This window comes from Oryctolagus cuniculus, chromosome 3 (assembly GCF_051225735.1).
Source record: "Oryctolagus cuniculus isolate XC-2025 breed Fujian yellow rabbit chromosome 3, ASM5122573v1, whole genome shotgun sequence".
NCBI lineage: Eukaryota > Metazoa > Chordata > Mammalia > Lagomorpha > Leporidae > Oryctolagus > Oryctolagus cuniculus.
The window spans coordinates 98,902,056-98,916,417 of record NC_142869.1 but is presented as its reverse complement, the minus strand read 5'-3'; the positions used below and the strand labels follow the sequence as shown (position 1 = coordinate 98,916,417).

Below are 14,362 nucleotides of genomic sequence, written 5' to 3'. Positions count from 1 at the left end.
ACAGCTTTCTTAGTTTTCAGTGTCTTTTATGATACCTGCTATATTTTTTTGTATATTCTTTTAATACTTTGATTAACTCCTACAATGTCAGATACTTTTCCATATCTTTTTACAACTTATTTGTCTACCATATTTTCTGTGAAGATAGATAATAAATATTTTTTTTAAAAATTAGCATGAGTTATGAAGTCTATTGAGGGGTTTTGTACTTTATAGCCATTTGTCCTAACTATAATTTCTAGCCTATTTATTTATTTAAAAAGGGGTGGGACTGACAGAAATTCCCCTGTCCACTGATTTACTCTACAAGTGCCTTCAATAGCCATAGCTGGGCCAAGATGAAGTCAGGAGCTGGGACCGCAATCCAGGTCTCCTGTGTGGGTGGCAGAGACCCAATGACTTGAGCCATCACTTACTGCCTCACGGGCTATGCATTAGCAGAAAGCTGGAATTCAAAGTGGAGCCAGGACTAAAATCCAAGTGCTTCAATATGGGATTCATCCCCAGGGGCAGATTCGTGCGCCCTAGGCAATTTGAATCATTTGTTCCTAAGTTTTGGGTTGCTTTTTCTTAGCTAATACTCTATGTTACACTTCCATACACAGCCACTCACTGTTTTCAACAAGTGTTCATTATTTGACCAAGTATTCAAAACAAATGTCCATGATTTTTCTTCACTTCTGCATATTCTGTGTATTTTGTTCTTATCTTATTTTGGTCTCTAGGATAAATATGCAGTTTCGTATTAGACTATGTTATTGGTAGTGCTTTAGCTTTAATTGATTCCCTTCATGCTGGGTTGTCAGCAATTAAACTGTTACTTTTCTTAAGAAAAGAATATCATAACTTCCTTGCGATCTCTCTGAAAGTGTTTCCTTCCTATTACAGCTTTCCATATTTTGTGACAAAGATTCTTTGAGATACCAATTCCTCAGAATGTTCACAGATGATTGAGGAAAAAAATAGTCTGCGATCAAAATGGATTAGCAACATTCAACAAAGGATTTTTGTTCCTTTGTATTTACCCTCCCTTTTATGATACTGTATCATGGAGCTTTCTGCTACGCTGCAGTATATATTTTTCTCCCAAATTCTATACATATTTTTTGAAGTTCATTGAGTTTCTCCACTGCTGAGTAAGACAGTGTCTTCCAGAAGAGTGCCTGGCAGTGATGAGAAACAATAATGTGGAGAGTAGGGATCCCAGCAATTTAGTGAGAGACAGAAAGGAGGGAGATGAAATCAACTAATTAGCAGAAGTCACATGTAAATCACAAGAGGGACATTTGAGTGGAATGGGTGGCCCTTGAACGGACTAACAACATACTTCTTTCACGAATGTCAATACTATCGAAATAACTTGTGGAAATGACTGGCAGTAATGGTTACACACATTGGGAATGCACCTAATGCTACTGAACTTTACCTTAAAAATGGTTACAATGAAGTCTGTGTATGTGTTTTTTTTTTTGTTTTGTTTTTTTTTTTTTTTTTTTTTTTTTTTTTTTGGACAGGCAGAGTTAGACATAGAGAGAGACAGAGAGGAAGGTCTTCCTTTTCTGTTGGTTCACCCCCCAAATGGCTCCTATGGCCGGCGCTCTGCAGCTGGTGCACTGCACCGATCCTGAGCCAGGAGCCAGGCACTTCCTCCCGGTCTCCCATGGGGTGCAGGGCCCAAGCACTTGGACCATCCTCCACTGCCCTCCCAGGCCACAGCAGAGAGCTGGACTGGAAGAGGATCAACTGGGACAGAACCGGTACCCCAACCAGGACTAGAACCCAGGGTGCTGGCGCCACAGGTGGAGGATGTGTATGTGTATTTTACCACTTTTTTTTTTTTTTTTTCAAAAAAGACAAGTGTCAATGCGTGAATAACATAGGCTGGTTTGAATGCTAAGCACCCTTACAAACATAAGAAGACATCGATGATTCAGGCATTCAGAACTGGTTTTCAGAAAGTATATTCCACATATTATAAATATAAATACACAACTCAGGTAGTATAACTCACGTTCTAAATGAGAAGGTTAGACTAGGATTTCAAAGTGTGTTCTCAGAAACATTGGTCTGGAGATACGATCTCTAAAACTAAAGGACCTTGCTCAAATAAGTTTGGGAAATACTGCAGCCCCCACCCTCTCATGGAGACTCAGAGTACACGCTGGCATAGAACAAGCTCTTCAGATAAATGCTCATTAAAGAAATCTGCTTAACTTTGCTTAGTGTTGCATAATCCGTTTTGGTCACAGGCTCTTTCTCCTCAATAATCTGTGAGCATCCTCAGGAACGGATGTCCCAAAGATCCTAGAACAAAGCTGAGGCAGAGAGGCAAGTGTTTGTAGACAAAGTAAGTTCTGAGCTGGGCTCTCAAGGAAAGGTGATGCTTAAGTTAAAAAGCAGGAGCTCCTTCAAGACAGAGGAGATACTACTTCACTTCAAACGACAGCTTCAGAAATTCGCCACCTCAAGTATCATTGAGCCACAGAACGAATGCCCTGAATTTCCGGATAAAATCATGGTTTTGATGTCCACTGATAAGCTTCTTGTAAAACACTCAGGATACCAAGAATGCTAAGATTAATTATTTTGTGGAAGTTCCTTTAATCCTTTGTCATTATTTTATAGACAACCAAGTTAAGGCCAAGAGAGACTATAACTTACTCAGTCATCCCTGCCTAATCAATGACAGCATGTTAGTTTCTTTACTCTAGGGCCAGGGTCCTGTTCCACAACAGAGAGAGTTATGGTCTTTGTATGTCTGCCATAGATGCTTTGGGATTAAAGCAAAAAAAATCAATTCCTATGCAAGATGAAGATTTCTGCATGCAGTGGATATGAAAACAGAATCAAATTAAAGCACAACGCAAGCTTGGATTCTAATGAAGCTCATCTTTGTTTCTTTTGCAGATCAAATTTTTGGCTCTCATCTGCACACAGTGTGTGAACGTGAAAATTCCACAGTTCCGTGGTTCGTAAAGCAATGCATTGAAGCTGTCGAAAAAAGAGGTGAGTAACTGAATATGCAGCAGTTTCCCCCAATACTGCACCCTCTAAACAACCAGTGCTCAAGTTAACAGCGCCACTTGGTTTGTCTGGGAAGCCATGCAATTAAAACTTGACTTTTGTTAATCGGTTAAGAGGATCATGTTTCTTATTAACTTCGGTTTGTATTTACAACAGGGACATTAGTAATTCTCACTGACTTTTTTTTTTTAATATTTTGTCTGTCTGACATACTGTTGATTCAATTGCAAACTTCTTGTTTTCAAGCCAGTGATAAAACATTCATAAAATATCAGCACTCACAGTGTTAGAAGCCTCCTAACATTCATGCTGGTAGGTATTGTGCCAGAACAATTTTTGGTACACCCCCAACATTATCCAAGAGAAGCAAACAGTGCTCCTGCTTAGACAGTGATATTCCATCTTCCACGTGTTTCTGTTCAGGACAAAATACGGCTCACTGGTTTTCCTGGAACAATTAACAGATGCACCTCCAGTGTTAGGATGACCTTTGATTCCTCTATTTCAACATTCTGTTTTTCATCTGAAATTATTTCATCTTATTAACCATAACAAAACAGAACCCAATTGACTCATCATCTCTGTACTAGTCAATCTGTGGAGTGTTTCTCCTTCAAACTATGACTTCATTCATTCAAGGTCATGTTTCCTGGAAGACACATATAGTAGATGCAGAATCTTAAAAAATGTATTGTATAAAAATGTGAAGCTTCATCACCATCTGTTACAAGTTTACAACATATTCCCAGAATCTAGGGGGATATATATCATATAAAAGATAGAGGTGTTTTCAAAAGAAGAATTGGTGGACCTGGTGCCATTTCCAACTCCTCGTCTCTTAAAACAATAGAACCAAGGGGGGAAAAACCTTTACCAAGTCGTCTTCTAGGGAAAAAAAAGCCATTTTAATTCTCTCAGTGTTACCTGGCTTTATTATAGAAACATAATAAAAATGGCCTGCAATTTCTTACTCCTGGAAATTCATACTTTAATTATAGTGTAAGGATAGCCTTGGGAGCCTGTTATTCCCAGTTCAGTGGGGAATGAGAGAATAACTAGAAGGGGAAGAGGGGGTAGAGGATGTGGATTAGAGAGTGACTTTGGGGATAGCATATCAGCAAATCAGAGAGGAAAGCTGGGTGTGCAGAGAGGGAATAGAAACAAGAAAAACAGATTGAACATGAGAGGTGTTGGTGAAGAAGGAAGTCAATTGGAATTTAGAGAGAAATGTGTTTTTATTGCATGTTGCAATTTCATTTAATTTTATAAGTACATATTTTAAGAATAAATATTATTTAATAAGTACTTAAAGCCAAAATGAATAACTGAGAATATTATAATGTTATTATCTCCAATAGCTAAATCATGATCATTTTCAGGAAATCTTCATTCACTTATAAATACTCAGAACTGATGGTGTGAGCGCTGTTTTATTAGACCAAAAATCCAAATGGGACATTGGGGAAGCTGCACATAATAAGATGTGTGAAAGTGTAAAGAAGAGCTCTGTACTTCTCAATTTATATATCTACCCTAGACAATATGAAAAACTCTACTAGGTACAGCCTTGCAGTGTGCACAAACTATAATATTATAGAATAGAAAATGTCTATAAATAGAAACTTTATCTTTTGTTCATGGCATTTTGTTAGTAACTTGTAATAAAACAAAGCAGTGTTTTTGCTGACAGGAACAGTCATATCTAGCATTGTACTTCATTGTCCCAATGTTTACTCTTAAAATGAACTTGCAGATCTAACACTACACAGGCACTAGTCACACATATGATTATTAAAATTTACTAAGCGTTTTAATGAAAATTAAAGACTTTGCAATTCTGGAAAGCAACTGGTAATTCAAAGCACTTTGGCTGTGTCAGCTTAAAAGAACCCTATGGAAAAGTTCAATAAAAACACAGGAGCACAAGATAAACCTCTCACATCATTGCAAGATTTACAAGTGTGTACTTTTGATTCTATTTTGCTATGATCATTTTGTTGGATTAATATTCCTACATTTATACGCCAATTCTATTTACTCAAAGTGTTGTTTTTGCTAAAATCTGGCATTCAGCACCTCAGGACAGAAATAATTTATGTGAATCTAAGTCCAATATTTATGCAAGCTTCTGATGACATTTTATGTTGGGGTTGGTATTAGGAAGTAGCATATAAAGGTGCCAAGTCTCTCAGCACGACAGGGACTCAGCCTATCTAGAGCTCTCCTCCTAATGGCCAGATCCTTTTCCAGCCAAGATACTCAGCTACAGAGTCATGGGAAATGCTTATGGACAAGTTATGGGAAAGCCATATTTAATAAAAACTCTGTGATTACCATCACACTCTTAGAAAAAGGCCTCACTGCTCACTACAGCATCACATTGGCTGTTACAAAAAAGATTTTATTTCCTTCCTCATTTTTTTTCTTGAGATCACTTTTTCCTCCTTTTAAAAAATCTATAAGCTGTAGCTGTGTTATTTTAATGCTTCTTATGTAGTTCATTTAAAATTAAACATTATTTGAATGGCAGATCTCACCTTTAATTCATTTGTTCAGTTGTTATTTCGCTTATTGCTTGCATTTTGATAAGCCAAAATTGCTAGTGCTTCTGTAGTCTCTCCAGACAGATTCTACCCGATAGTTGGCACAAGGTACATTCTTTATTCATTCTTGTTCATGTTGTATTAGTTAAATTTTAAACTTTGCATCTCTTGGACATGCTTAGAAGAAAATCTGTTAGTAAATTAAATGTAAAGCAATTTGGTGAATAACTGATTTAGTATGTTTCTTTGTCTTTATTTGCTTCCCTTTATTCCCCTAAATCATCAGAACAGTCTTCTCACCAAAAGTTAGAGCTATATTTTAGTCTTTTCTGTAGTCTCTCAGATTCTTTACTCAGCCTTGAAAATACACAATTTGGAGGGCAAACTATAAAGAAGAATGTTAATATTTGACATTCTTTCAAGTGGATTTTTCTTTTTTTCTTTGCCTTTCAGTTGCAGACCATGTATATGAGATACTATAATTAGCCAACAAAAAACTTCACTTACATTTCTTCTTCCAAAGCACTTTCTATGGAAATATTTAATCATTGTTCAGCTAATGCTCAATACATATCCTTGGTAAAGTGACCAAAAGCATGAGATCATGAGATCATCTAATACATTTTTTTTTGTTTTATGTTTGAGAAAATGGGCATGGAGGAGGAGGTATTGTGCACACTAGTAGTATACAGATATGAGCAGTGAGGAGTCTGTTTTTTTTTTTTTTACTGCTTTTGTAGAGTATTTGTGGTTCAGAATGACATCAAATATGTATAGAAATTGCTTACTTAATAATAGAGTCACTGTGTCTTTTAGACGAGGACTTAGGAAACTTGACCTAAACAAATATATAGTCTGAACTGGTGTTAATAAGTAGTAAATACCTTAAGTCATAGTTCTTTTATGCAATGTATTTACTGGACTGTCGGCCCTTCATGAAGGAGCATTATTTGGAAAGATGGCTTGCAAAGTATAGGACGCATTCTAAGCTCTCAATAAATATTAGTTTAATGAAGTCACAGACACTGGAGTATGTTGCATTTAGGCAACAAGTAGCTACTGGGTAAGTAGTGTGCATCATTCTTTATTCTATCAGCTGAAAACATAGACGATGTAGACATTAAACAAATAGATACACATATGATTATGTAAGTACACTAGCAAAAACTGATAAATGTCATAACACACACAAAAAAAACACATTGCAAGATAAAATAACCACTGCAATAATAAAAAAGCAGGATAATATGAAATAATAAATCCTAATAATCAATATCTGTTTGTTTTTTTGGCTTCCTTTTAAGACCAACAGAAGTTTCATTTTCTCTTTCCCAGGTTATTTTCTTGACTCATTGTGACAATGTAATATAAAGTCACTTGGTGTGAGATAACTAAATAAGATATATCTTAAATTGTAAACCAATCATTTTTCCACCCACTAATACCAAACATGGCACCTTGCTGAAGACTTCTTTAATATAATAATGGAGTTAACTGATAGAGCATATTTCTTCTGGTCAGAAGTTTTTTTGAATGAGAGAGAGAGAGAGACACTGAGATTAAAATGAGAGAGAAAAAGAGAATTATCATCTGCTCATTCACTCCTGAAATACCCTGAATTTTGGGGGTAGACCAGGACAGGGGCGAGTAGCCAGAAACTCAGTCCAGGTCTCCCATGTGAGTGGCAGAAACCCAGTTACTTCCAGGATCATTGCTGCCTCTCAGAGCTTGAGTCTGGAGCCAGAACAAGGTATCTGGCCCTCTGATGTGGGTAAAGACATCTTTTAAACTTTTTTTTTTTTTTTGACAGGCAGAGTTAGTGAGAGAGATACAGAGAGAAAAGTCTTCCTTCCAAAAGATTTTATATGTTTCATTTCATTTTATTTGAAAGGCAGAGTGACAGGGAGGAAGGGAGGGGGAGAGAGAGAGAGAGAGAACAATCTTCCATCCTTTGTTTCATTCCACAAACGGCCACTAAGGTTGGGGCTGGGCCAGGCCAAAATCAGGAGCTAGGAACTCTGTCCTGGTTCTTCCGGTACTTTCCCAGGTACATCAACAAGGAGCTGCATTGGAAGAGGAGAAGCCAGGGCTCAAACAAGCTCTCCAATATAAAATGCCAGCATCACTGGTGTGTGGGGAGCAACCCGGACTAGACTAAGTTACTGGAATTAAGACTTGTTCTATGCATCTGCTCTCCCACAATATGGCGTTGGGAGAGGAGAAAACAGCTTCTACGCAGCTGCCTCTTGCCAACTTGAGTGATGACCTCCAGGAGCTGATCCTGCTCCTGATTGGAGGAGAGCAGCGTACTCGGCGTGTGGGCAGCCGAGTTGGGATTGGCGGAGGAGGACTATAAAGGAGGAGAGAGACAACATGCACCAGGAACATCTAAGGGGAACATCTATCTGAAGGAACACCTGTGCAGCCCCCGAGAGAGCCGGCCTGCGGTGTGCCGCTCCCCTGCGGAAGTGGGGAAAGTGGCCAGGGGGAACCGCCCTTCCACGGAGGTGGAAGGGACGGCAGCCAACCCGGGAAGAACCAGCAGCAAACCCGGGGAGGGCCGAGCAGACAAAAGAACAGCGCAGGGTCCTGTGTCGTTCCTTCACGAAGAGGGGGAGCGACATAATGGTGCCGTGACTCGGATATGAAGCCTAGGCAGGGCTTAGTGTCGCGTTCCTCCATGAAGAGGGGGAGCGACACTGGTGGCAACTTAGCTCTTTGCATCACTACACCAGTCCCAGACACAGACATTAAATACTTGCTCTGTCCTAAACATATGTTAAAAAGTTTATTTATTTAGTTGAAAGAACTTGAGACAGAGAGAGAGAATCAATCTATCTGCTAGTTCACTTCTCAAATGGCCACAGTGGAAAGGGCTGAGCCAGGCTGAAGCCAGGAGCCAGAAACTTCATTTAGCTCTCCCATATGGGTGCAGGAACAGATACAGTTGGGTCATATTCTGCTGCTTTCCCTAGTGCATTAGCAGGAAGCTGGATTGGAAGCAGGGCAGCTGGGACACACACCGGTGCCTATAAAGGATGCGTCATTAAAGGTGGCAGCTTTACCCATTGTGCCATAACGTTGCCCCCAATATATTTTCACACTTCCAATTTATTTTTATTTTTAAGAGAATAGGATGAATTTTTAAAAAATTTAATATGGGCCGGCGCCACAGCTCACTAGGCTAATCCTCCGCCTGCAGCACTGGTACTCCGGGTTCTAGTCCTGGTTGGGGCACCGGTTCTGTCCTGGTTGCTCCTCTTCCAGTCCAGCTCTCTGCTGCAGCCTGGGAAGGCAGTGGAGGATGGCCCAAGTGCTTGGGCCCTGTACCTGCATGGGAGACCAGGAGGAAGCGCCTGGCTCCTGGCTTTGGATCAGTGCAGCACGCTGGCCGTAGGGGCCATTTGGGGGGTGAACCAACAGAAAGAAGACCTTTCTCTCTGTCTCTCTCTCTCACTAACTCTGCCTGTCAAAAAAAATTAGTATGACTCAACTGAAATTCATAATTTGGAATGCGATCTAACAAGTCATCCTTCCTTCATGATTACTCATTCTCATCAATGTGCTTTCAAACCTGTTTAACAACATTAAAGCAATATAGGCTGTGTAGAGCAATGTGATTATACTTAATGCTACTGAACTATGCACTGAAAGATGGTTAGCATGGCAAATTCTATGTTATTTGCTTTGTATCAGAATTTTTTTAAAAAATGATACTGTGTCTTCCAAATTTGATGATCCCAGGTATAAGCGACTTTGCAAGATGCCTCAGCAGATGCAAGTGAACGAGAAGTTTGTCCTTTCTGTCTTTTTTCGGGAACACACAAGTCTATGACAGGAACAATACACAAAGTTACATATTTGACTTGGTGCCTAAAAGCCACCCTGGGATCCATAACCTTGCTTAAAGATTTAAGAAAGACCTTTAGTCTAATTCTGAGAAGGTCCTTAGCCTCGAAAACTTTATCTCTCAACTTGACTTCTTAGCAGCTGTTATATTTTTTTGCTGTCGTTTGTTTGACAGGATCCAGTTATAGGTTCCGATGTCTGTTTAAAGAAACAGGGAGGCTGTTGGCTTTAAAATTCCCTCATTGCTTGTGTGATCAGCATTTTCCCAGGCTTTTCGACATAGTTTGCCAAGCAAAGGGACTGACCTTTTGTAGCAAACACTTTTTCATTTCAAAATGCTCACTTTGATTTTTGTCCCATTTTATGCTCATTCCAAACTGTTTACAACCCACTAAAAATGACTGTGAATTATATGTTTGTGTAATGGATTCCTTTTGTGGTCTGAGTGGAATGTTTACTTTGAACAATTAGTTATCTTTGGGTAGATTATAGCAACTTGGAAAAAGAATGGCTAAAATTATTATTATACCTTAACTGTTTCTTTTTTGGTAATTTCTCTGCTATTACACAAAGTTTGAGAGAATATCACATTAATAAGCCCAAGACATTTTAAGCAAAATCTATTTGATTTTGTGAATATTTATTTGGCCATGCTCATTAATATAAGAGAGCACAGTTAGTCTACTATTCAGGAATATGCTTATCTGACTCAAAAATTCAGATCATAGAATGTATATGTATATAAATATATGAATATTTGCTATACACATGTTGCATTTACTAGATGAAATATGCCCATATATGTATTTATTATGTAAATAATAGGCATGATTAGAGTACATATGTTTTGCTAAGACTTAGTAAGTATAGTAGTTGTTAAGGTACTTTTTCTGATACTCGATTCACTAGTCTGCCTTTTATGCTCCTACCGAGTATTTTCTTGCAAAACTAAGATTTTACATAGTTGTTTCCCAGTGCCTTAGCATCCAGGCCCCTAAAGTGCAGATCATACTGCCTTCACTAGACAAGCTCTGCTCCTAGTTCTGCTAATTTTATACTGTTCATTCTTTCCCACTTTGGGATAATCTATTATAGTTGGATCCAGGCACGCACTAAAGGCTGATACTTCCATGAAGAATGTGCAATTTGTACTGTTTAGTTTGTGATGAGATTCTTGAAAACTTTTATGATTCTATCTTGTTCCAGAGAGACTTCTGCTTGCTAGTTTTATAAGCAGTGAGTAAAAAAAAAAAGTAACAAAAACAAAACAAACTGATAAAAATTAAATGCTCGAAAAAAAATCCAGAGTACAAGATAAGCACATTTTTTCTTTTTCCCCAGAGAATTTTTGTGGACTGAGCAAAAATGTTTCTGAGGGCACTGACCTAGGTTGTGTGTGTATGTGTGTGCACGCGCGCACTTTTCATGCCTAACATTCGGCATCTGCGTGCATTTACCATAGAATGATTCTCAAAGAAACTCCATGAAAGTTTGCAGCAAATCTCCTTACTTTTTCTTTCTGAGCTAAAATTAAGACCAGTTTGATGCTTTGGTGTTTTGTGTTTTGCTTTGTTTTGTTCTGTTTTAATGCAGCCACAAAGACAGCCACCCTCCTGACAGCAGCAGAGTTGTGCTAGTTCCAAGTTGGAATTGGCTCTTTGGGGTAGTCATGCTGGGGCCTCTGTGTCTGTAAGAAAGCCACATTGAGGGCTAGAGGGGAAGACAAAAATCAAAAAAGAGTAAACAGGAAACAGCCAGAAAGAGTATAAAAGAGAAACTGGGAAAAGACAACCAAAAGAAATCAGAGATGACAAAGTGGAGAGAAGGGGAAAAGCTGAGTTTTGCAATTAAGAAAACAAATGAGGATAAAAGGGCATACTTGTGAGGTCTGTTATGAAGAGAAGACAGACTATTGAACCATTTGCCATCTCTGCCAGTTACCTGATACCTGCTTCTCTGTTCCAAAGAAATTTGCTGTGGCTCAAGAAAGTGCTTGAAAGTTAAATCTTGCAATGAACAGTATGCTTTCAGTGTTCACAAACTCTGAGAACAGATCTGGTTATTAATTAATTCACTGAACTTATTAGTGACATTTAATGAAGTTTATCTACATCTAGAAATACATGACAGTGAAAGAGACCTTAAACATAACAGAAGTTAATGTAGGAATAAATGTGCAGTTCAATAACCAGAAAGGCTATCTAAGAAATACAGCAGTTCAGCTCTGGTCAAACCAGTAGACAGATATCCCCACACTTTAGAATCCAGAATGCATAACAATAAACAATGTATCTTCCCAGATAAACCAGTGTCTAATTTCCCACCTCCACTCCTACCCCGATTCTGAAGTTTAAGTTCTTAACATACTTTTCCCTCCCTGTCAGTTAGAAGGAAACAGAGCCAAAATTAACAACCTAGAAATTAGCTTCTGGTTGTGGGTGAAGGATTTAAATAATGCAACACCTCAACATATCAGGAAGCAATACTCTAGAATATCCTGTAGTGGTGTCACTCACACGATGGGAGTTCTGAGTCCAAGAGTTCTTCCATTATGAGGGTCTATCTGCCAAAGCTAATAGTTCAACCATAAAAATAATCTGAGCTGGAAGTTGGCAGCATGTTTCAACCTGGAAACAAATGTTTTCAAAATCTGAAAAAATAAAAAAGAAGAAGAAACTGCATTCACTTGGAAAGCTTTCAGGTTTTCTAAAGGCAGGCATAGGAAACGTAATAGTAATAAGGGGAACCAAGATTTCCAGATATCTGTTGCCCTAGGATTAAAAAATGGATTTGTAGGTTTTCAATAGAAATGTTTTCATTCTTGTAACATAATGGGAACCAATTGATTAAAAATTATCAAAATTCTCACAATAGTGTTATTCTGCTTTATGAAATAACCTGTTGTCAATGAAACAACAATCTAACATTATATTTGTATAAGTATTTCCCTAGAGCTCAAAAATTTATAATTAAGAAGTATTTAATTAACTCAGGAACCTATAAATGATAGCAAAATATTACAATCCTCTGTGGGTTTCCTCATGAATAATTTCCTTTTAAAGTTTTTAAAAACAATGGCCTTTTGCAAGAAATTTTCACAAATTTTCAAATAAATATGTCATATTACCATTAATCCTCAATCTACATATATATAAAAGACAAATATCCTTATGTGAGATATTAATAGAGGAAATGGGATGTGAGAAATATGGAAACTCTTTATATTACTACCTCACAAATTTTATTTTGTAACTTTTAAACTATTCTAAAATAAAAACTATTCTGAAATACAAATTCTAGATACAATGGTCTATGTAATTTAACATGACTTACTTTCTCAAATAAAATACTTTAAAATAGTCAACTTGTTTAAACTTTAAAGACTTATATCTTGGAGATTCTTCTAAATTCAAGGGTTATCTTATAATCTAACAGGCTATGGTGCTGGAAATGTTATTCTTGGTTTCAAAATAATCTTTTCTAGTTTTGTCTAATTTTATACTTTTCAAGCCACTTCCTATTTTCAGTTCAGAAAAAAAAACAATCAAACAAAAAAATCAAGGGCAGAACAATTTAAGAATAAAAACTAACTTTGCAAACCAAAATAGTTCTGAAATGATAATGCTGTAAGAGAGCTTGAGGTTATCGCAGACCATGCATCCAGTATGTAAGAACGCATTCATTTTTAAGGAAATATGAGGGCACGTCAAAAATTGTTTATTTTGTTGCAAAGAAATTTTGAAATTGAGGCCAGGGTTGAGGTGTAGCGGATTAAGCCCCCACCAGCAACAACAGCAGCCCATGTAGACAAAGGTTTGAGTCCCAGCTGCTCCACATCCAATCCAGATCACCACTAATGTGCCTGAGAAAGCAGTGGAAGATGTACCTGCCACCCACCTTGGAGACCCAGATGTAGTTCCAGACTCCTGGCTTGGGCTGGCACAACCCCAGCCATTGCGGCCATTTGAGGAGTTATCCAGCAGATGGAAGATCTCTGTCTCTCCTTCTCTTGGTGTAACTCTGCCTTTCAAATAAATAAATAAATAAATCTCTTTTTAAGCAATTTGAAATGCATGCATACAAGGGGTCTTCAAAATGTTTATGGATGGGTTGGGTGTTGCTTGGAATGCTGTCTCTCATTTTGGAGTACTGGTTCAAGCCCTGGGTACTCTGTATTTCTGATTTCTGCTGATTGCACATGTAGTGTGGCAGATGACCAACCTAGTGCTTTGGCCCCTACTGTTCACATTGGAGACCTGAATGGAGTTCCTGGATCCTGGCTTTAGCTAGCCTAGCCTTGGCTGCTGCAGGCATTTAGATCATAGTGGAATTAACCTGTGGATGGTAGATGTTTCTCTATGTCTCTCCTTCTCTGTCATTCCTTCAAATAAAATAAATAAATATTTTGAAATGATGGAAAAATGCATGTTAGGAAAAACTATGCATGGATTTTTAAAAATTATGCCAAATAATCTGTTATTTTAATTCTGTTATTTTCCCAAGCATTTTGAAGTACCCTCATAGGAGTGCCCAAGATTTCCAGGTAAAATCAGTTTATTGAAGGAAATTTAAAATATTATTTTCATTACACTGTATGATCATTTTACAGTGCCTTACACATGATGGAGTCTCAAGCAATGGTGAATATTTGGATAGATTATATCCAGTATTGCTTCAGTCTTCACTGGAAAGCTGCATACCAATATTACACCTGCATATGTCTGTTGTGATTCTAAAAATGATAAATGATCAACCATCTTTGGTTAAAAACAGCTGCTTCATGTACAGAGAATAACATGGTTTGCAAATACTTAAGTCCATTTCTGACTAGAGTGTGTTATGTTGTTCAATTGGGTACTGATCTTTCCACCAATACCCAGTTATATTAAACAATTGATGTTAAGTTTCCTTGAAGATTTTATTTTCATTGATTTTCGGACACTCTA

The 14,362-nt window shown here is 37.8% G+C and overlaps 1 protein-coding gene across 2 annotated transcripts in view; it reads left to right on the top strand.

Annotated features, from left to right (window-relative positions):
- Nucleotides 1-14,362, top strand: part of ARHGAP15 (Rho GTPase activating protein 15) — a 659,666-nt gene that overhangs the window by 408,215 nt on the left and 237,089 nt on the right. For both annotated transcript variants that reach the window (XM_017342824.4, XM_089329237.1), the window contains one exon: nt 2,908-3,006. In XM_017342824.4, coding sequence (XP_017198313.2) covers nt 2,908-3,006 — 99 coding nt within the window. The remainder of the gene's footprint in view (nt 1-2,907; nt 3,007-14,362) is intronic.